The following is a 24,122-nucleotide window of genomic DNA, read 5'->3' as shown; positions in this document are numbered from 1 at the left end:
CAAAGTAAGTTCATCTGTCAAGTGTTTCGTTCCCATAAATTCCCCCCCCCCCTCTCTCTCTCTCATCTCTATCTTTTACCTCTCCCTACTCTCACCTACCTCACGCCTCTCTCTCTCCTCAACCTCTCTCTCTCCTCTCACCTACCTCATACCTTCACTGTCATCTGCCTCTCTGTCTCTCCTCTCTCTCCTCTTCTTTGTCTCCATTCACCCTACCTCTCCTTCCCTCTTCCCTCCTCTCTACTCCATCCACTCTATTCCCCACCCTTCTCTTCATCCTCACCAGTCCCAGCTTCTCCACCCGTCTCACCCCATTAAACACTTCTACCTCTCTTCCTCTTCTCCCATCTACCTCTCTTCCTCTTCTCCCATCTACCTCTCTCCCTCTTCTCCCATCTACCTCTCTCCCTCTTCTCCCATCTACCTCTCTCCCACTTCTCCCATCTGCCTCTCTCCCTCTTCTCCCATCTACCTCTCTCCCACTTCTCCCATCTACCTCTCTCCCACTTCTCCCATCTGCCTCTCTCCCACTTCTCCCATCTGCCTCTCTCCCTCTTCTCCCATCTGCCTCTCTCCCACTTCTACTATCTGCCTCTCTCCCTCTTCTCCCATCTACCTCTCTCCCACTTCTCCCATCTACCTCTCTCCCTCTTCTCCCATCTACCTCTCTCCCTCTTCTCCCATCTACCTCTCTCCCACTTCTCCCATCTACCTCTCTCCCTCTTCTCCCATCTACCTCTCTTCCTCATCTCCCATCTACATCTCTTCCTCTTCTCCCATCTACCTCTCTCCCACTTCTCCCATCTACCTCTCTCCCTCTTCTCCCATCTACCTCTCTCACTATTCTCTTGCCTGCTTCTCGACCTCCACTCTCCATTCCCATCTACCCCTCTCTCCTCCCACTTCCTGTACAAACCACGCACACTAAGAGCATTTCACTCGGAAAATTTTTGTACTGTGTGTGTGTGTGTGTGTGTGTGTGTGTGTGTGTGTAGTTGAGTTCAGTGCGCCGTGGCTTAGGCTTTATGATTATTAGTTTGGAGAATGGGAGGAGAGAGAGAGAGAGAGAGAGAGAGAGAGAGAGAGAGAGAGATGAAACAACGGAGAGAAAGCTGAGAATGAAAACGAAAAAAGTTGAAAAGGTAAAGAATGGAAAGAGGAAGAGAAAGTGGTTGACATTTTTAAAGGAGAGAGAGAGAGAGAGAGAGAGAGAAACAGAAGGTAGGTATAATTGATGTTAGAGATAGAAAATAGTTACAAAAAAAAGTAGTAGTGTATATGGAACAAGAGGAAACTAGGAGTGGAAAGGATAATTTGTACAAGAAGAAGGAAAGGAAGAAGAAAAGAAGTAGAAGAAGAAGGAAAAGAAAATGAAGGAAAAAGGAAAAGAGGGAAGTGGAGGGTAGGAGATTGAGTGAAACAGGAAGAGGAGGGAAGTGAATGGAGGCAAGAGGAGGAAGTACAAGACACGAAGAGGACAGAGAAAGAAGTAGCGAGGAGGGAGGTATATTAAAGAAGAGGAGATGAAGGAAGAGAGCGGGAGAAGGAGGAGGATGGGGGGAAGGAGATGGACAATAGGGATGGGCAATAGACGAAGGAAGAGGAATAATGAACAGGGAGAAGACTAATGCGAAAAGGAAGAGGGGAGGTGTGTGTGTGTGAGAGAGAGGAGGTAGGAAGTGAGCGCGCAGTAGGATTCTGAGCCTTCACCTTTATATTGGAGTCTGTTTACTGCTCTCTCTCTCTCTCTCTCTCTCTCTCTCTCTCTCTCACATTGTTCGTCCTTTGCATCCTTTTAATGCATCATATTCCAATCTTTTCTTTTTTCGTTTCTCGTCTTTTTTTTTTCTTTTCTTTTTTTTTTTTTTTCCGTCTCCTTGCACACATTTTCGTTCTTTGTCTCACCACATCTTTCCCTTTATAGCCTTAATTTCGCTTCTCATTTTTTTTCGTATATATATATATTTTTTTTACTATATTTTTTTTCTTTTTTCGTAATCTTATTTTAATGACTTGTTCCCTGCGTCGGCTTCACTTGACCTAATTTCTTCCTCTTCCTCTCGTAGACCTCTCTCTCTCTCTCTCTCTCGTAATAGCTGTTGCTTCTGTTCTCTCCACTCTTCTCTCCTCTGCTATTTGGCTCTTCAACCTTCCTTTTTTACCTCTTGTTCCTGTTCTTGTTTCCCCTTTCCTCCTACCCTCTTGCTTCCCCTTGCTTCTCTCTACGCTCTCTTGCCTCTCATTTCTTGCCTCCCCTCTCCTCTCTCTTCCTCTTGCCTCTCCTTTCTTGCCTTTCTTTTCCCTCCTGCCTCTTGTTTTCATGCCTCTCCTCTCCTTCTTGCGTCTCCTCTCCATTCTTCTCCTCTCCATTCTTCTCCTCCTGTCTTTCCTCTTCCTCTTGCCTCGTCACGCCATGCTGTCCCTCTTGTCTCTTATTCCTTGCCTCACCTCTCCACTCTCCCCTTCATGCCTTCCATTCCTCTCCCTCTTGCCTGACCTCTCCACGCTGACCCTCTTGCCTCTCCTTTCCACTTTCCCCCTTCTGCCTTTCCTCTCCCTCTTGCCTCACCTTTCTTGCCTCTTCTCTCCACGCAGTCCCTCTTGCTTCTCTGTCTGTGCTGTCATATCTCCACTGTCTGCTCTCTCCAGCCCCAGCCCTCTCTTGTAACCCATATCAGTTTCCTGCTCTTCGTCTTGGGGAGCTTTCTCTGTCTTGGCTCCTTTCATTACATTTTCCTTCCTCTCTTCCTTTTCACGTTTTCCTCCCTCTCATCTTTCTATTTTCCTCCCTCTCCTCCTTTTCAAGTTTTCCTCCCCCTCCTCCCCCCCCTTTTTTCACGTTTTTCTCTCTCAGCTTCTTACATTTTCCTCCTCCTGCTGTTTCCTCATCGTCGTCCTTACATCTTCTTTCTTTCTTTTTTTTTTTTCGTTTTTACTTGCTCCCCATCCCCTACCCTCCCTTATCATTCTCTCCTCTTATCTCTCTCCTCGCTTCTCCTCTCCTCTCCTCTCCTCCCCTCTCTTCTCTTTTCTTCTCTTCTCTCCTCTCCTCTCCTCGCTTCTCCCCTCCTCTCCTCTCTCATCTTTACTTTCTTCCTCTACCTTCTACCTTGATTCACCTTACAGAGTTACCTTGGCCTCCTCACATTTCCCTCTCCCTCCCTTACTCCCTCGCATCTCTCCCCCTCCTCCCTCTTTTCCTGTCTCGCCGTCATCATCACCATCATCATAATCATTATCACCACCACCACCACCACCAACACCACCACCACCTTTAATGTTCGTTATGACTTTTGCTTCTCCCATCCATTTCCTGTTCTCTCATAGTTTTAATCTTCATTTTCCCATCTTAATATATATAATCTCTCTCTCTCTCTCTCTCTCTCTCTCTCTCTCTCTCTCTCTCTCTCTCTCTCTCTCTCTCTCTCTCTCTCTCTCTCTCTCTCAGATTTTCATTACCCCACTCGCACTTCATAATACATTTGAGCATCGTCGAATTCCCCCCCCAGATTTGATATTCCTTACTTCCGTCTTATTACTTCCTTGAGCTTTCCTTGTGTCCTCCCTCATTCCTGTTTTCTCCCACGCTCTCTGTTATTATACTCAAGAATTTTTCTAGTCAGTTCTTCCTGTTTTTTTTTCTTTGTTTTTCCAGTCAGTGTTTTCTTTGCTTTTCCAGTCAGTTTTTTTTTTTTTTTTTTTTTTTTTTTTGATGAGGAGTTTCTCTGATATCCTTCGCCTTTCTTTTCTTTCCCTTCGTTATTTTTTTTTTTACCTCTCTGTTCTGTTCTTCCCTTCCCTTCCCTTCCCTTCCTCTAATATCTTCACCTACAACTTACCCCAATTTATTTCCCTCCTGCCTTATTTTGCCTGCCAGTGAACCCTTACCCATGCCTCCTTCCCCATTCCCTCTCTTCCTCCTTATCCGTCTCCCTCCCCTCCTCCTCTCCCCCTCCCTCCCCTCTTCCTCTCCCCCTCCCTTTCCCTCCCTTTCTTCCTCCTCACAGCATCACTCGTCAATATCCCAAGTAACATGATTAGGTCCATTTCCCCTGCCTCTCTCACGGGCATAAGTTGGCAGAGAGAGAGAGAGAGGGAGAGAGAGAGAGAAGGGAAGGAGGTAAAGCAGTCAGAAAGTAGACGGGTGATATTGTGATGACAGGGATGGGACAGAGAGGGGGCAGAGGACAATGTAACAAGACAACAAAACAGTGGATAGAGGCAGGGAAGAAGGGAGGTGGCAGCCAAGACAGGTAAATTTGTAATGGTGGATGGGACAGGCAGGTGGCAGTGGATAGAGAAAAAAAGTAGTCAGTAAAGAGTAAATAAAGGCAAAGAAGAAAGGTGTTAGCAAGTAGTAGTAGTAGTAGTAGTAGTAACGAAGTAGAGAGAGCGGATTAATGACGACAAAAGACTGACAGATGGAGGTAATCATTATGGCTTTGGCGAGGGTCTGGTGATGATGCTGCGTGTGGCCAAGATGGGGTTTACGACTGAGAGCAACAGGGGAGATGGGGAGGTGACTTGGAGGCACCGAGGGAACGAATAGTGGGTAGGGAATTGGGGGAATGATGGGTAAAAGGTAGTGTGAGTATGGGATAGAAGGTGAGGGAGTCTAGGGCATGTAGGAGAGTATGAAGGTTGGGGATAGTCGAGGAAGGGTTCAGGGATGAGGGATAGTGGTGTGAGTTGGGATGGAGAATGAGGGCTAAGGGGCAGCGATAAGTAAGGCTAAGATGGAAGATTTGGAGATGAGGGGAATAAGGGTAGGAGATAGTAAGGTCCAGAGAGATAATACTACACATTAGGGTTAGTGGACAGTTGATGGTGGGCTGTGGTGGGGAGAGGCAGGGGAAAATGGTAGGGTTGAAGCAGAAGGCAGGGGAGGGGTGGAGGTAGGGTATGGGGTAGGTAGGGGACAGAGGGGTCACTGTGTGTTGCCTGTAGGGTTAGGGAGGACAGGAAGTGCTTATGATGCGTGTGGCGGATGGGAGGGGGAGCACGGAGGAGACAGGCAGCACAGACAGGAGGGGAGAGGAGAGTAAGGCAATGTGGAGGAAAAGGGGGTCAGCTGACGGGGAGGCAAGGGGAGGGAGAAGGGGGGAAGTAGGTAGAAGATAAGAGGCTTGGTAGGAAGAGGCATATGGAGAGACGAGGGGAAAGAAGCGAATGTGGAGAGAAAAGAAGGCAGGGAGAGGGAGGAGAAGAACAGTAAATGGGGAGAAGGATGCATGAACATCTGAAAGAGAGTGAATGTGGAGTGAGAGGGGCATGTGGAGAGGAAAGGAGGAGAGGGGGAATGTACTTGGAGAAGAGGACGCAGAGGAGGACACTGACAGGGGAGGAAACAGCTATGTGGAGGGAAGGGGTAGGGGTAAAGAGGGTGGGAGATACGGAGAGGAGAGGGGAGGGGATGACGAGGACAGGGGGACAGGAAACAGTTATGTTGGGGGGGGGGACAGAAAACCAAGGTGGGAGGGGACAGGGGGATACAGTGGGAGATGTGGAGGGAAGAGAAGAGCGTGAAGGGGGACAGTAGATGGGGGGAGGAAATGTTCAGGATTTTCGGAATAAAAACGTGTAAGGGGGGAGGAAAAACAAGGGGAAGGAGTAGAGGGTAGGGGAGGGGAGAAGAGATGGGGTTAGAAGTAGGAGGAAGTGTGTCGGGGAAGGTGGGGTGGATGTATGCTGACACAAAGACGGGCGTGAAGGAGAATAGTGTTAGCATAAACGGAATGAGGCGACTGGCGGATTGGTTCACGGATGTTTTGGGAGTGATGAGGTTGGATGAGGTGGGCGTGGGCTTTACGAGGTGGAGGGGTGGGCGTTGCGGGAGTGTGGGATGGACGTGCGAGGGCGGTGCGGGGGTGTGGGATGGGCGTACGTGGGGCGGGGAGTGCGGTGCTTGGACGCTGGGTGAGTTTGTGGTATGAGGCGGAAAGAGTGCGATGATCTGAATTAATGATATAACACCATTGGACTCAGAATGTCATTATTTATCATACTCCTATCGCTATTAGACGATTTTATTTAGACTACGTTATAGATTATGAGGGGTTAGGTGTGGCCTTCACTGAATATACAGTATAACCTTCACTGATCCGTAAAGTTAGGGGGTTTGTACAAGCTGAATAAAATCGTCTAGAGAAGCAGGAATAAAACAAATCATGGTATTGAAGGAGCTGATACGTGATGGCGTGAGTTGACGGTGGATTAGTTTGATGATTAGGTAGGAGTGGTTTGAAGGTGGATTAATAGTTGGACTGTCGGTGGATGACTATATAGTGACCTGTAATTGGTGGATGGATTATTTATTTATTTTTGAATTTCCTTCCTCTGTTAGTCTTAAAGAATGGGGTAATTTTTCTTTGGTTGGTTGGACGAGTGATGGGTGGCTTGGTGTGTGAGTTGATTGGGTGAGATGGATGGATTTAGTGGATGGGGGATGGATGGAATGACGCTGTATGATTGGTGGAAGGAAGAGAGGGTGAGAGAGGTGAATTATATGAGTGGATATTGAATGGAATGACTTGGTGTTGATGATGGAAGGGGTGGAGTGAGTCAGTTGAATTAAGAGAACGAGATGTGAATGGAATGACGCTGGATGAGTGGTGGAAGGAAGAGAGGATGAGAGAGGTGAATTAGCAAGATGAAAGGTGGGTGGAATGATTTGGCGAATGCGCAGTTCGGGAAATGACCCATGAATGGTGTAAGGTAATGGTGAGTCAGATGGTTTAAATGGACGGGCAATTGGTGGATGCGCAGTTTGGGGGATGGTGGAAGGTAAAGAAAGAGAGTCAGATGGATGAAATGGATGTGCAGTGGGTGGGAATGATTAGGTGGATGCTCAGTTTGGGGAATGAGGTTGCATGAATGGTGGAAGGCGCAGCGGTGGTTAGAATGGCTGGTCAGTTTTAATGGGTGAGTTGAGAGAGGCGGTTCAGTAGGTTGGTTAAAGGGGTGTTCTTAGGCTGGACGGGGCTGGGTGCGGGGCGGTGGTGGAGAGAGAGAGAGAGAGAGAGAGAGAGAGAGAGAGAGGCTGAATGACTGGACTTTGCTACGCTGTGCTTCTGGGATTGTGGATGAAAGTGTGGATGAATGGATGAGCGTGGATGATTGGTGTTTGTAAGATGGATGGATGGGTGATGTTTATAGGATGGGTGGATGGATGAGAATGGGTGGGTGGCTGTTGGATGGTAGTTGTGCTTGTGAGATAGTGTAGTTGTGCTTGTGAAATAATGTGACGTGTTAGATAGATGGACTGAGGATGGGTATAGGGGTATGGGAGGAGGAGTGAAAAAGAATGTGGTGGTGTTTGGGTTGGGTGTATATGTAGTGTGGAATTGTGCTGGCAGTGTGTGATTAGTAAAAAAGTACAAATAAAATGATGACTGGATGGGTGATGGCTATTGTGGTATTGAGGGAGGAGTGGAAAGAATGTGGAGTGTTGGGTGGAGTGTGTGTACAGTGAGGGACAAAAGTATCCCCTCAATTCCACTGCATCTACTTTACACTTAAGGCATGTCTGTCGCTTTCCTCCCTGACACATCATGTTAAAAATTGTCCATGAGCGGTGAAACATGCCAAGTTTCTCTCGTCATGGGAATATTAGCCAGCAGAGAGGAGGGAAAAGTGGAAGTGAAGTTTTGTGTTATACTGTAGCATGTGGCCTTGTGATGACTGTGTGTGTGTGTGTGTGTGTGTGTGTGTGTGTGGTCACCGTGTTTTTACAGTTTTACACGTGTACCTTTCTCTTACTCACCTTCCTGCCTCACCCGTCCAAACATATTTGCCGCCTGCCTCACCATCTGCCTTACCTCCTGCTGCCTGGCTTCCCACATCTGCCTTACCTCACGGCCGTTTCCTTTCCTGCGCCACATCTCTTCTACTTCCTTCTCTATGTCTCCTCTCTGCATCATCTTTCCTTTACTTTCCTCTCACCCTTTCATACATATATCAGTTTGGCTCACCTACCTTGCCTCCCACAGCTGCCTTACCTCATGGCTGTTTCCACCCATTCGTCACCTCTCAGACGTTCCATTCCTCTCTGCCTCACCTCTCAGTCTTGCCGATCTCCTCATTCTGGTTTATTTTATAGCACTTTCTCTTGTCATCATTCATTTCCTCACTCTTTGCCATTTTCTTTTTTCCATTCTTCCCCCTCTTGCATCTTCCCTCGTTCCCTGACACCATTTTCCTTTCTTCCCTCTTACTGTCCGTCCCTTCCCTTCCCTTCCCTTCCCTTCCCTTCCCTTCCCATCCCTTCCCCTCCCATCCCTTCCCCTCCCTTCCATTCCCCTCCCTTGTCGTACCTTTTTACACTACTCCCTCATCATCCTTCCTTCCCTTCCCATCCTATATCCTTCCTTCCCATCATCTTTCCCTCTCACCATCCTTTTTCCCCTTCCCTTCTCCCGTCCCTACCCACCTACAGCACGTCTGTCCTACTTCTCTCTATCGGTTTGTAATTTTCCATATTAACTACACCCCACCATCACCACCACACCTGCCTCCTCTTTCCACCTGCCTGTCTACCTGTCCCGTTCCCTTTACCTCCTGTCTACCTATCGCCTTCACCTGCTTTTGCCATTCTCACCTGCTCACTTATATGGTCCTTCCACCTGCCCACTTGTTCTCCCCCTCTCCCACGTAGCCTGTTTCCCCTAGTACCACCCACGTATCTCCTCACCTTCCACCTCCGGAGCTTTCGTTGGTAGCATGAATGTCTGTCAATCCTCCCGACCCGAGTTCTGTTCCATCCTGGGCCAGACAGAGGTGTTAGTAGGTGCAGTAGTATGTCCTTTAATAGTTCCCCACAACCTCGTACCCTGTCTAGGTTTTCACGGTGGCATATGCAGATTATCACTAAAAAACACAGCCACTACAACTCACTCTCCACATGCACTTAACACCCTCCTTTAAAAGCCCTTCACACTTAGCCTATACTCATGCGTGGAGCACTTAGAGAGGTGCGGTCACTTCCCCGAAAAGAAAGTGGTGTTCCTTTGTCCTTCTGGTCAGTCGAGCTTCAGGGATACGTAAAATAGAATGTGAACAGGCGTAGTACAGCTGCTTGCCCATGTACGAGTATAAGCAGGCCATCAAAGTACATACATCCATTTTGTTTTTTTTTCAACTGCTCATTATTTTTCCTTAGTGTCTGCCTTCCTGTTTTTCCCTCACCTGCCCTGCCGCTTTCCCCTCGCACCTGCTCTGCTGTTTTTTCCCCTCGCACCTGCCCTCACCTGCCCTGTTGTTTTTCCCCTCTCACCTTCCCTTCTGTTTTTTTTTCCTCGCATTTGCCCTCCTGTTTTTTCCGTCTCATCTGCTCTGCTGTTTTCCCTTCGCACCTGCCCTGCTGATATTTCTCCTCACACCTGCCCTGCTGTTTTTCCCCTCACACCTGCCCTGTTGTTTTCCCCTCACACCTGCCCTGTTGTTTTCCCCTCACACCTGCCCTGCTGTTTTCCCCTCGCACCTGCCCCAGTTATTTTTCCCTCGTGTCACCTGTTTCCCCTCCCACCCACCTACGTACATTCCTGCCTCCCTCCCCTCCCCCATCCACCGCATGCTTCCTCACCTGCATCCGGTTTCTCTTATCACTTCCGCATCTGAATATTTGGATATATGTGTGTGTGTGTGTGTGAGAGAGAGAGAGAGAGAGAGAGAGAGAGAGAGAGAGAGAGAGAGAGAGAGAGAGGTGGAGGAATGGGAGAGGAGGGATGTGGTGTGGGTTGCCTCCTGTTTCGCTTAATTGACGCCTCTATCACACTGTCATTAACCAGCCTTGTCTATCATCCTCTCCCCCACCACCACTTAGTCGCCTTCTTCATCATTCCACTTTTCTCCCTCACTCACCGCTTTCCTTCTCCCTCTCTTCCCTTCTTCTCCCTCCTTCCTCCCCTCTTCGTTTTGCATACGGTTTTTACTTCCGCTTCCCCCCCCCCCCACATTGTACAAAAGACAACAGGGTATAAAAAGAGTTCGTTTTGAAATATTAAAGATCATATTTTCTGTCTTTTATTTAGCTACTTATTTTTTGGTTCCTGTTACTGTATTTTTCCTAATTCCCCCTCCTTTTTTTTTCCATCCTTCTCATTCTTCAGCTTTCTTTCATCTTCCTTTCCCATTTCCTTTTCTGTATTGGTGTTTGTCATTCATGCTTGTTCCCTTCTTTCCTTTCCTTGTTTCATTCACTTCGTCTCCTCAGTTTTCATGTTCACTCTCTTTTCCTCTCCTCCCCTCCGTTTCCTACATCCTCCTTCCTCCCTCCCCCTCTATCTCCTTCATTTCCATCCTCCCCCTCCTGTTCCACTTCCATTCTCTTCCTTCCTCTCCCCCTTCCTCCTCTTCCTCCCTCCCTTCTTCCCTTCCTTCTCTTTGACTTCCCCTTCCTCATCGTCATCCCTCATGCTCCTCATCGTCCTTCTCCTCCTACACATCCACCTCCTTCCATTTGCTCTCCCCTCCTCTTCTCTACTTCCACCTTCTGTCTCTCCTTCATGCTATTTCCGTTCAGATAACAAAGACAACAAATCATATCTTGCCTACACGATAAGCAAAGTAACTATGAACGCCATCTGCTGAATGAAGATGGAATGACGTTCACTAGTATCTGTCTATCTATTCATCTATCAGTGTATCTATGTCTATATTTATCTGTTTTTGCTAGTTAATTACAGGTTAGGATGTGGTGTTTGTGTGGGTGGTGTATTATTAGTGTGATTGGGTGTACTTATGGTATTTTTTGACGGTATTGCGAAGGCCAGTGTCATGTGGTGTCATTATTTGTGTGGGTGGTGGTGTGGAGCATGACGGTGTGTATTTGTGGCTATTTTTTGACTGTTTTGAAAGCCAGTGTCGCGTGGTGTGACGTGGCATAATGCGGTGTGATGTTATGAAGGGTGCCGTGATGTTTATTGGTGGTGTGGTGTGTTATGAAGGGTGGTGTGTGGTGTGGAATGATATTACGGAGGATGGCGTGATGTGGTGTGGTGTTATGGAGAGTTGTGTGTGGTGTATACTGATTTTACGGAGGCTTGGTGTGGTGTACTGTTTATTAATCATGTGGAGGATGGTATGATGTGTAGTGATATATAGGCAGTGTGATGTGGTGTGAAGAATGGTGTTGTGAAGGGTAGTGTGGTGTGGTGTAATGAAGGGTAGTGTGGTGTGGTGTGGTGTGTGGTATGCAGGTGTTGTGAGGGTCCGGCTGAGAGCAGGTGTGTTGGGGAGAGTAATTACGGTGTTCAATACTGCAGGGGCGTGGGAACCTTCCTTACCCCCCCCTCCACCCTCCCTAATCCCTATTTGTTGCCATCCTTCACCACACATGCCTTGTTGCCGGGATATAACACACACACACACACACACACACACATACACACACACACACACACACACACGAGCTATATGGATCCACGGTGACGCAGGGGTTATTGCGTTCGGCTCCCCTTCCAGAAAAAAATGAAAGTGGATGCTGGTAGTGTGTCTTCTCATATGCAGGCGTATTGTATTGTGTATTCGTCCCTTGTGTTTTTTTTCGTTGACATAGGGACATACATACAGTTCCCGGTGTATAATTGCATATAATCGGGACTGGGACTTGTGATTGCTGGATAGATGGGTGGCTGAGCGAATGGGAGGAAGAGAGTGGGGAGAAAGGGAGAAGATCGCAGAGGTAGGTGAGGAGATTTGAGGAGGAGGAAGTATTGACGGGGAGGACGAGGAGTGTCTCAGGAAGGAGGGGAGGAAACCGTGTCGAGAGGGGAGAGACGGAGAAAAGTAAGAAGCTGTGAGGAGGAGGGAGGTGGAGGTAGACTGGGGAGAGATGTGTGAGGAGGAGGGAGGAGGGGAGAGACGGATATCAGGAAGATGTGTGGAGGGGAAGGGGAGAAGAGTGATGAGGGACAGACGGAGATGGGAAGGAAGCTGTGCTAGAGGAGGGAAGAAGATATGAGACGGGTTCAAGGAAGAGCAGGGGGTGAGATGAGGAACTGGCGGGGTTAGAGAGAGAGAGAGAGAGATTGTGGTGGGGGGGGGTTATATTGAAAGTGAAGGAAGAGGCCAACTAATTGTCGTTTTAGTTAGACAGGAAGGGCGTGAGTCAGTCTTTGAAAATTGTCATCACACTTTCACTTCCTTTCATGCCTCCCTCTCCCTCTCACTTCCTCTGGTTCATTTCCCTCTCACATCCTCCAGTTCATCTCCCTCTCTCTTCCACTTATTGCTTCAACTCCCTCTCACTAATTCCTCCCTCACACTTTCTCTAATTCTCCCTCTCCCAGTTCCTCTCATTTCTTTAATTCTCTCCCTTTTCTCTATTCTCTCATCTGTCTCTCCCTTTCACTTACTCTCATTTTCCCTCACCCTCGCCTTTTCTCTAATTCCTCCCTCTCCCTCTGTTCCCATAATTCTCTCTGTCTCTCTCTCTCTCTCACACACACACACACACACACACACACACACACACACACACACACACACACACACACACACACACACACACACACACACACACACACACACACACACACACACACACACCGTCCTTGTTATAGCGGTGTAGGTATAGATAAGCAGGTGTTGATGTTGGCTGGTTATGTGTGTATGTGTGAGAGAGAGAGAGAGAGAGAGAGAGAGAGAGAGAGAGAGAGGTTAGAGGTGAGAAGGGGAGATAGGAACAGTGAAAGCGAGCTCTGTGTAAGAGGTCTAGGTTGTGCTGTGTAAGAGAGAGAGAGAGAATGAAGCAACAGTGTCCTGGGGTGGTGGGTGAAAGGACGTTTGAGAGAGAGAGAGAGAGAGAGGACTGATCTGTTAAATATAGTAATACCAACAGTCCCGTCACCAGGTATGCTTGGTAAGGAGGGGTCAAGATGTTAAGGGGAGTTCATTGTTTATATTCTCCCAGCCTTTTTTGTCCCCTGTATCTTACTCTAGGTGACGTGAGAGGCTTTTTTTAACACTTCATCCACAGCGTTATTATTATTATTATTATTATTACCTCAGATCATTCTCTCATCCTTTTTACATCGTCTTAATACTGACTTCGTTTTCATCAGTAACATCTTTCTGTTGCCAAACCTCATAATCCCTGGAGGGGCCACAAACAAATCGCCTCCATGTCATTCTGCCTCACCATCAGGCTGCACTCCCTGCATCTCACCCCCCCTTCACCCATGTCTCCACCCCATCCCCTCTTTCGCAACAAACAGAATACTGAGGCGTAAAATGAGCAAATCGCCAAGGAAGAGGTGCCACGAAGCTTCCTGTACCAGCAAGAATACGTGCTTTAGACTCCCTGACCTTCCTACCGTGACGTTTGTTCCCAGGTGGTTTATGCAGGAGGTGATCGCCTGTTGGTTTACTTTGGAGTGTGTGTCAGTGTCAGTTGGAGAGACAAATGCGTCGTTGGGGTGATAATTATAGAGCCTGGTTTATAGAGCCAAGGTTGTGATAGGGGTATGAATGGTGGGGTTAGAGCCAGTTTTGATAGAGCTATAAATGATGCGGTGACCTGTAGTTCTTGCCTCTTGACTTAGATTTATAGAGCCAAGTTTGTGATAGGGGTATAAATGGTGGGGTTAGAGCCAGAGTTATGGTGGGGTTAGAGCCAGGGTTTTGATAGAGCTGTGAATGATGCTGTTACCTTTAGTTCTTGTCCTTTGCTTTGTGTCCTTTTGCTGCTTATTTCATGTACTTCAATGGCAAAGACTGCCGCGGTTCTACATCCTTGTCCATAGCACTTCTTCATGACTAGCATGATATTCCAGTCTAAATATACTGCTACAACATTCAAGATGGAGAGATGACACTTTCAGGCCAGGTTAGAGTAAAAAGAGTTGTGTTAGAGTAGGTCGTCACTTGTTTATAATTCTTCCTTTTTTAACTTTCTTCTTGTAGCCTCCTCATTATTGTGTTGATTCAGTGGACGCTGTGGTGTGGTGGGGTGTATAGTGTGGTGTGTGGTGTGGTGTGGTGTGCGTTGTGGATGTTGGCTTGTTGTGTTAATGATTGGTAATTATAGTGTCTTTTGGTACGGTTGTAACTGATGGTTGTTAGTGTTATTGGAGCTATACGCATTTCACTCTAACCTGGCCTAAAATTGATATATCCTCGTTTTCAATACTGAGTTGTTAGAATAGATGAACGCGGGTATGATGCATGTCACGAAGAAGTGCAATGGAGATGACGTAGAACCATAGAAATGTCTTTTTCTGCCACTGCACTACGTGAAATATGGTGTAAAAGGGAAATCTAAGCTGACTTAAGGTGAAAAGAGTATACTTTACCACGTAACTGTGATGATGATTTTTTTTCTTTTTTTTTCTTTTTTTACTGACACCTGATTGTTGTCTTGGTCCTCTCTTAAAGTGATAACTGCCTTCTAAGTCCCCTCCCTCCCCTCTTTTCCACCCACCCAAGTTCTGTGTGTGTGTGTGTGTGTGTGTGTGTGTGTGTGTGTGTGGTGTCATTGTAGTCGTGGTGGGGGGGTGTAGCTTGTGTTGAGTGGTGTGGTGGCCAGTGTGAGTGTATGTTGTGTGGTGTGACATGTTTTGGTGGTGTAAGTGTGGTGTGGTGTGGTTGGATGTGGCTGTAGGCGTGGTGGGGTTGGGTTGGGTGGGGCGTGAGGGGAGCTATTTGTGGCAAGGGGGGTGACAGCCGCCGCCACCACCTTCAATAATGACAGATACGGCCACCACACGCCCCGGGGAGAAGGGGGAGGGGATAGACGGAGTGAGGGGTGGAATGAGAGGGGAGGAAAGAGGAGGAGGAGGAGGAGGAGGAGGTGAGATGTGGAGTGAGAGGGGAAAGAGGAGTTGGTTTATTAAAAGAGACGTAGGGTAGTTGGTGAGTAGGATGAGAAGGGAGGAAAGATGTGAAAATAATGAGATGTGGAGTGAGACGGGAAAGATGGAGTTGGTGTATAGAAAGAGGCGTAGGGTAGTTGGTGAGTGGGATGAGAGGGACGGGAATGAGAGGGGAGGAAAGAGGAGGAAATGAGATGTGGAGTGAGAGGGGAAAGGGTAGTTAGTGTAGGGAAAGAGACGTAGGATGGTGAGTGGGGTGAGAGGGAAAAGTGGCACTGCTTATGGTATCCTGACTCCCCTCTTACCCCTCCCTTGACCTACCCCATTCTCTTTATCCTCCCTCCACTCCATTATCCCACATCCTACCCCCTGCCCTCTCTCTCTGTCCTACATGCCCCCCTCCTGCTCTCCTGCCCTCCCTTCCCTTCCCCCTCCGCCCATTTTAGAGTAAGGTCGGAGGTGAGGCCGGGTTAGGCCTTGTCATGCTGTGTTCCCTCGTATATATTGCCGCGAGGGGAGGGACGAAGAGGAGAGGGGATGGGAGGGAGGGAAAGAGAGGGAAGGGAAGGGAGGGAGGGAGAGATGGAGGGAGGGAAGGAAGGAAGGGAAGGGAGGGAGGGAGAGATGGAGGGAGGGAAGGAAGGAAGGGAAGGGAAGGGAAGATATGGAAAGGGGAAGGAGATGAGGGAAGGAATGGGAAAGAGACGAAGATAGGGTGGAATGGGAAGAGAGGAAGACAAGTGAACAGAAAAGAAGGGAAGGAATTGGGAGAGAAGGAAAGGGAAGGTAGATATTGGTAGAAGGAAAGTAGGAGGGAGGAAGGAAAGTGCAGAAATAGCGGGAAGGGAGGAGGAAAAGTCAGAGAGAGGAAAAAAAGCCCGAGGAGGGTGGGGGAGGGGGAGGCGAGGGGAATGCGGACCCAAGATGGTGGTGTAAAGAATGAAAAAAAATGAGGGGAAGATACGTACAGGTGCACAGGCGAGGGGAAGTGAGGAAAGGTAAGGTTAGGGACAGGTGTGTGGGGGAGGGGAAGCACCGGGTTGCGTCTGAAGGTATATTCTTCCTGTTAACGTACGATTTTATTCACTTAAGAATAAAATCGTGTTGTGTTTAATGAAGACTCTAAGCCTCCCATAAAAAATAAGTGTCCCCTAGGTAAAAAAAAAAAAAAAAAAAAATGGTATGGGCTAAAGTGAGAGGGTGTATAAAAATGTTGATAGGTAAGGTGGATGGAAGGATTGATTGATTAGACAGGTAAGATTATGTAAGGGAAGATTTAATGACTACGGAGGTGGAGGGTATGAGAAATAGGACAGGTGATGGAGGGGGGGAGGGAGGGAGGGGGAGTGGGGGAGGGAAGGACATGTGATGGAGTGAGATGGATGAGAGGGACAGGTCAAGGAGTGAGGGGAAGGAGAGAGACAGGTGAGGCGGCGAGGGAAAGCGGAGGCAGTCAGGTAAGAGGAAAGTTAGATGATTCTGGCGAGGGTAGAAGAGAAGTTAAAACACATCTTAGTTAGGGAAATTGAGTTAGGGAGACGAGTGAGGACTGGAAGAGGGAGGGAGAGGTAAGGGTAGGTAAAATGTGGAGGGGATGTATTTAGAGGGAGGGAAGAGAAAATGGGAAGGAGACGAGAGAGAGATAGAGAGAGAGAGGGAGAGAGCTGGAGGAGGAAGATGAGAGGTAAGACAGGAAAGAGGAAGGGAGGATATGAAGGTAAGGCATGAGCCGGGGAGAGGGGAAGTGGGAGGTAGGACGGATATGAGAGAAGGAATAGGGAGGAGAAGTTATAATAAGGTTACGTGGAAAGAGAGAGAGAGTAGGACAGAGAGAGAGAGGGAGGGAGAGATGAATCGTGAGCGTGGCAGTGCAGCAGAAATGTAATTCTTTCACGTAAACCTGGCGGAAATTCTCGTCCTTTTGCTGCCTTCTGTTGTTCAGTGTGAGAATTCAGTAATACAGCGGTTCTACATCGTCTCCACAGCACTTCTTCGTGATTAGCATCGTGTTCAAAATGGAGAGAGGGCAGTTTCACGCCTAGTTGAAGTGAACAGAGTATAGGAGCAGTGGTGGTGGTGGTGGTGGTGTAGGTGGTGGTGGTGTAGGATGTGGTGGTGGTGGTGGTAGCGGCAGGTGCGAGAATCAATAGCATAGGACAAGATGAGTATCCTGGCAACCTTGTCCACTCACACACCTTCCTTCCTTCACCCCTTCCTTCACCGGTTCCTCGCTCATCTTTTCCCTCCTTCACTTCTCTGTTTTCATTTTGTGCTTATTCTTCCTTTTTCAGTTTATATCATGTGTTCTTTTATTCACCATATTCATATTTTTCATCTGATATTCCTCATCTCTTTCTCATTTTTTTTTAAATAACAGAACAGAGGAAGGAAAAACAAATGAATAAAAAAAGATCATCATTTCCTCCCGTCCCTCTGTCCTTCTCTTCTATTTTCGTCCTCATTTTCCCTCACATTCTTTTCATTTTTCTTACATGCTTCATCCTTCACCTTGAGCAGCAGTCCAACCTTGTCCTCTCGCCATCCTTCCTCCATCATTTACTTCTTCCTTCTTTCAGCCTCTAATTTCCTCATTATACTCTTCATTTTCTCGGATTGTTCTGATTCCTAAGGTTTCCATTTCATCTTGCTCTTTCCCTTCCGCCTTTCTCAGTTTTCTTTCCACCTCTTTCAGTTGGCTATTTTACTTATTTCCTTCTCCATTTTTTTTTTCCTGTATCCTCCTCTTGCCCACGTCTCTTCCCGTGTTTTCCTTTTTCCTTCTTCCATTATTTTATCTTTTCCAGTGTCTTCTTTTTCCTTCCTTCCTTATTTGCGGTCCTGCCAAACCCTTACTGCACCTCCTGCCTCCATTCGTTCTTCTTATACCTGTCTCCCTGTCTTCTCTTCCTCGTCGCCTCCTCCCCTTCCTTCCTTTTTACCCCAGTTCCTTCCTTTATCCTTCTTTCCCTCTCTTCCTTTGTTTATGCCTCTCAAGTTCTTCCTTTTTTATGCCTCCTATTTTCTTTTATGTTTTTCCCTTCCAGTTTCTTTCCACCATTCATTTCTTTCTTCCTTTATGCTCCTATTCTTCTTCATTCCTCTCCTTTCTGCCTTTCAGTTTTTCACTCCCTTTTCCTCGTCTGTTTCACGACTCTTCCCACTTCATAATTTGCAGTTCCACTCCTCTGTCCTTCATTTCCAAGTTCTTTTCACTTCCTCAACCTTCTAGTTCGTCTCTTCCCCTCATATTTTTCCTTCTTGTTCGTCTCTTATCCTTCTTTTCAGCTCCCTCCGTCGATCATTAAAATTTACTTCCTCCTTTCAGTGTTTCCTCCTTTTCTTCGTCGAGTCCTCAGTATGATCGTTTATTTCAGTTTTTCTCCTCCAAACATTTATTTATTTATTTATTTATTTATTCCTGCGTCTTTATTTTTCCCCTTTCACCTTCACCCTTCCTTCCCTTTATGTGATCTCGTTTTCTCTCTTACGTCTACACACACACACACACACACACACACACACACACACACACACACACACACATATATATATATATATATATATATATATATATATATATATATATATATATATATATATATATATAAAGTGAAATTTTTTAAAATGACCTCCAAGTTTTCTGCGCCATTTTTTCCCCCCAGGGGAGCAAGGAAGAGGCTGAGAGAATAGACAAAGGCTTTTCTTTAGTTTTGTGTGTGTGTGTGTGTGTGTGAGGGAGGGAGAAAGAAAGGTTGTGAGTTTTGAGATAGTTGCAGCGCTGATTTTAGTGACACACACACACACACACACACACACACACACACACACACACACACACACACACACACACACACACACACACACACACACACACACACACACACACACACACACACACACACACACACACACACACACACACACACACACACACACACACACACACACACACACACACACACACACACACACACACACACACACACACACACACACACACACACACACACACACACACACACACACACACACACACACACACACACACACACACACACACACACACACACACACACACACACACACACACACACACACACACACACACACACACACACACACACACACACACACACACACACACACACACACACACACACACACACACACACACACACACACACACACACACACACACACACACACACACACACACACACACACACACACACACACACACACACACACACACACACACACACACACACACACACACACACACACACACACACACACACACACACACACACACACACACACACACACACACACACACACACACACACACACACACTTCTAAGCCAGTGTCTGGTGTTTTGTGGGGGCATAAAACTCTCGCCTCTTTTTCTTCCGTAATCTCGTCCCGTCCCAACAATATGCCAAAACCCGGGCCGGAAGTGAGGTTTCCGCCCCCGGGTATATTTTTTCTTCCGATAATTTTTCCCCGCCTGATAATAAGCTTCCTCATTATTGTCACATTAATTAAGGGTTGGATCTTAATTGGCAGTTTGGAGGGGTCATTAGAGTTGGGAAGGAGGATAGGGTTAAAAATGATTCGCTTAATTCCGTGTGTGTGTGTGTGTGTGTGTGTGGTGTGTGTGTGTGTGTGTGTGTGTGTGTGTGTGTGTGTGTGTGTGTGTGTGTGTGTGTGTGTGGAGACCTTGTAATCATTTTCTTCCTCACGTTCGTTCTGATTAAAAACGAAGGAGAAATTAAGCACGTGCACTTATATACCTGGCAACTCCGACGCAGGTAAAAAAAAAAAAAATGACTCGGGGGATTCAAGAATTTTTTAAAGTTCATGAATTACAGGAAAAACATTTAAGATTTACTTTTAACTCTCTCTCTCTCTCTCTCTCTCTCTCTCTCTCTCTCCGTTGTTTACGTCTGGCCCCAGCTTGTAAACAATACCCTGACCTCATTCACTACTTGACCTATGACCCCACCTACCTTGCACCTGGTAAAGGGGGGGGAGGGTAGAAAAGGGGGATGTAGGGAGGAGGGAGGGGGTAGGTAACGTGTGTGTGTGTGTGTGTGTGTGTGTGTGTGTGTTTCGTGGGATTGATGGAATGAATGCCTTGAGGTGTGTGTGTGTTTCGTGGGATTGATGGAATGAATGCCTTGAGGTGTGTGTGTGTGTGTGTGTGTGTGTGTGTAATATCCATCTATCTACCTGCAAATATATATCCGTCTCTGGCCTATATCTATCAGCATGTCCCCGTATCTCTCATCTGTTTGTCTGTCTCGTATCAATGCATCTGTGTCTGTCTCCCTTATCAGTCAGTATCAATATCTTTCTCTCCCTTCGATATCAGTCACTCTATGATCACTCTCAGCTCAGTCTCGCATCCAGTCTCGCGCTCTTTTCTCATCTGATCGCTCTGCTCGTAAGTTATTCTCTCGTGTTTATTCTCGTAAGCTATTTTCTCGTTTTATTGGCTTGGTTTGTGTTCCTGGCTGGATTTTCCTAACGTGTGTTGCATCTCTGTGTTGCTTGATGGACTTGCATGTGCTTACGGTGCTCGGTAAGTGTTTGTTTTGATTTGTGTTGTTGTTGTTATTAGTATTAGTATTATTATAATGATGTTAGCAATAGTTTTTTTTTTTAATTTGACTCATTTAGGGGTTATACCTCGTCGACTTTTTTTTATTTTTTTTGTCACCTCTTCATTGGCAATTTTTTTTTTTTTTTTTTGTGCAGACTTCTTCTTTTGTCGATATAGATAGATGAAGTAATTAAGAAGGATATATGTCTACTGTACGGAAATAAATTGGCAAGGAAGAAGTGCTTGAGGGATCACTGTAACCTAGTAAGCTCCCTAACACCTTTTCCTTTGCGACTTATTGTGCTTGTTACACCTTTGCTGTCCTCTTCTGTGTTGCATAAAACCTTCCAATGTCGCCATACTGTGCATAAATGTCGTACGAAAGGATACTACCCAGACATATCCCAAAATAAGTCACTGAGGAGGAGGTGTTAGGGAGCTTCCTTAACCGACGAGACTATGGGCACTTGTGTTATAACTTAAATTTCTGTTTCATCTCCCAAAATCAGAAGCTCCGTCTTAAGTTAAATAAAATCTTAAGGCGTTCGCAAGAATGAGGTGAAGAAGGCGTCACATAGGCCAAGGGATTAATAATATGATTAGGACTGATATATAATTGGGATTGTAGGTCACTCTTAAAAGTATAAAGATAAAAGGTAGGTTGCCAAAATACCTGGTTGAAATCACACTAACTTTAATGTGTTCAATGTCTTTTGCACAAACTTGGCCTAGATTTTCGTCTTTTTGCTCTAACTTGGCCTAGATTTTCGTCCATTTGCGCTAACTTGGCCTTGATTTTCGTCCCTTTGCACTAGCTTGGCCTAGATTTTTGTCCTTATGCGCTGACTTGGCCTAGATTTTCGTCCTTTTGCGCTGACTTGGCCTAGATTTTCGTCCTTTTGCGCTAACTTGGCCTGTATTTTTGTCCTTTTTGCGCTAATTTGGCGTAGATTTTCTTCCCTTTGCGTCAACTTGGCCTGTATTTTTGTATTTTGGAGCTTATTCTCATGTAACATAGTGGCTAAAAAGACAGTGCTACGGCCGTACATCCTTTCCCTAGCAGTTTTTCATGACTAGTATCATTTTTGAGTGTTCGTCTTTTAAAACTCAGCAGCGAAGATGGGGAGATGTCAATTTTAGGCCAAGTTGGAGTGAAAAGAGTATGGTAGTGCAGTCTAGGTAATCCAGCCAGTTTATAATGACTTCAGTATATGTAACAGAATAGTGTTAAATTTAATCACACCTTGTATTAGTTTTGGTTTTGTTGTCTTTGAACTCATTTATCATTTCTTGGCGTGTATTGGTGATGATGATGATAGTGATTATTCCTTTAAATCATCATCACTTGCCCTGTCTATAATTAGGAGTAACGTGTATGATGTTGATGGTGATTGAAACATAATTACTCCCTATGTAGCTATAATAAGTAACGTGTATGGTAATGATGGTGATTGAAACATAATTACTCCCTATGTGGCTCTAATAAGTAACGTATTTATGGTAATGATGGTGATTTAAGCATAATTACTTCCTGTGTAGCTATAATTATTGGTAACGTATGTATGGCAATGAGGGTGATTGAAGCGTAATTACTCGCTATGTAGCTATAATTATTGGTAACGTATGTATGGCAATGAGGGTGATTGAAGCGTAATTACTCGCTATGTAGCTATAATTATTGGTAACGTATTTATGGTAATGAGGGTGATTGAAGCATAATTACTTCCTATGTAGCTATAATTATTGGTAACGTATTTATGGTAATGAGGGTGATTGAAGTATAATTACTGCCCATGTAGCTATAATTGTAAGTAATGTATTTATGGTAATGAGGGTGATTGAAGCATAATTACTCCCTGTGTAGCTATAATTGTAAGTAATGTATTTATGGTAATGAGGGTGATTGAAGCATAATTACTCCCTGTGTAGCCTAACCTGTCTCTCTCCCTTGCCTCCAGGGTGAAGATGGCGTGGGCAGTGTCGGCAGCGGTGGCGGTGGTGGCGGCGGGAGCGGGTCGTCCTCGTCCTCGGTGCGGGGGCCGTCCTCGCGCTCCCGCACTGAGGAGATCGGCAAGTACCGCCTCCTGAAGACCATAGGCAAGGGCAACTTCGCCAAGGTTAAGCTGGCCAAACACGTACCAACCGGCAAAGAGGTGAGCAGTGCGTTGTGTTATTATTAGTATTGTTATTATTTTTATTACTTCTACTACTACTACTACTACTACTAATTATTTGTACTTTCTTCAGTGCTCTGTTTTTCTTGTTTCCGGACCCTACTTCAACTCCTCCATCGATAGGAAAAAAGATGATCATATATATATATATATATAGAGAGAGAGAGAGAGAGAGAGAGAGAGAGAGAGAGAGAGAGAGAGAGATTTTCCTTTTTACCCAGCCATGTATTTAGTAGTAATAATGTGAGGATAGTTGTAGGAAAAAATATATATACTTTTTTATTTATTTATTTTTTATTTTTTGGCGTGAATCTAAAGATATTTCGACAATTTTTATTTGTATTTTTTCCAAATTTTGTTATTGATTCTTTTACTGGTCCTCTGGATGTTCCGTATTTTGATTCCCCCCCCCCTCTCTCCTATTTCTTTATTTTTCTTCGTCTTGTCATTTTCCCTCTCACTGCATTCTTTTCTTATTTCTCCATGCCTTCGTTGCATCTGTTTCCTTGTTTTTTAATCTTACTTCCATACTCTTTCTCACATCCTCTTATCTACAGACATCTTCCAGCATTATCTTTCTGCTTCTTGTTACTTCTTCTCCCACAGACTCTTCTATTTCTCCATTTACTGTATTCTTTGCCTCTTCTCCTTTTTCCTCTTGCTGCTGCACAGTCTCCTCCACCCTCATTTCCCAGCCTCCTTAATTCTCATCTACTCCCTCCTTTCCTCTACTTATTCTCCATCTTCTAGCCTTTCCTCCACCCCCTCTTTAATTTTCATCCTCTGCGTCCTTTCCTCTCAACTTATTCATCATTTGCATGTTTATATTGCCACTCTTTTCACCATATTCTTTTCGCCATCCCAGTTTATTACTTGGCCCATCTCACTCATCTTTCCTCCATTTTCCTCCTCCATTCCCCCGTTTCTTCTCCCCATTTTCTTTCCAGTTTTTGTTCTCCCTTTCCAACATTTTATTATACTTTCACCATTTTTCTTTCCGCTCCATTTCCAGTGTCATCTTCCTTCCGCCCTCCTCCCCATTTCTCCCTTCTTCATTTTCCATTTTCCTTTCCCTCTCTTCCTTCCCTCCCTTTCCCTCTTGCTTATCTCCCTTCCCCTTCCCCTCCATTTTTTCCTCGTCCTTCTCCTTCCCTTCTCCGTTTCTCTAGTCTTAATTTCTCTCCCCTCTTCCTTCCCCTTTCTGTCGTTTCCCCTTCCCTTTCCCTCTGTCATTTCCTCTCCCCATTCCCTTTGTCATTTCCATTCCTCTTTTCCTTCTCCCCTCTTCTTTCCCCTTCCTGTTCATCTTTTCAGTATTCCTCTCTTATTTGTCTTTCTCTCCATACTGCATTTCCTCCTCCTCCGTTATTTGTTATATTTCCTAATCTCATGAGTTGTAAGTTTTGCACCCCCCCCCTCTCTCTCTCTCTCTCTCTCTCTCCCTCTCCCTCTCCCTCTCTCTTCCACCTGGATTTATATGTAGGCTCTCTGTTGGTCGATCTCTTGTTTGCGTATCTGTCTATCTATCTATC

General features: G+C 46.0%; 1 protein-coding gene across 10 annotated transcripts in view; it reads left to right on the top strand.

Moving 5' to 3' along the window:
• LOC145414299 (serine/threonine-protein kinase MARK2-like) overlaps positions 1-24,122 on the top strand; it is a 197,145-nt gene that overhangs the window by 120,755 nt on the left and 52,268 nt on the right. For all 10 annotated transcript variants that reach the window (XM_080283889.1, XM_080283890.1, XM_080283888.1 and 7 more), the window contains one exon: positions 22,375-22,569. In XM_080283889.1, the coding sequence (XP_080140015.1) occupies positions 22,375-22,569 (195 nt within the window). The remainder of the gene's footprint in view (positions 1-22,374; positions 22,570-24,122) is intronic.

This window comes from Coenobita brevimanus, chromosome 13 (genome assembly GCF_032717465.1).
Source record: "Coenobita brevimanus isolate Jiangsu-jjx chromosome 13, ASM3271746v2, whole genome shotgun sequence".
NCBI classification, from domain to species: domain Eukaryota; kingdom Metazoa; phylum Arthropoda; class Malacostraca; order Decapoda; family Coenobitidae; genus Coenobita; species Coenobita brevimanus.
Note: the sequence above shows the minus strand (reverse complement) of the source record. Positions and strands in the feature narration are given on the sequence as shown.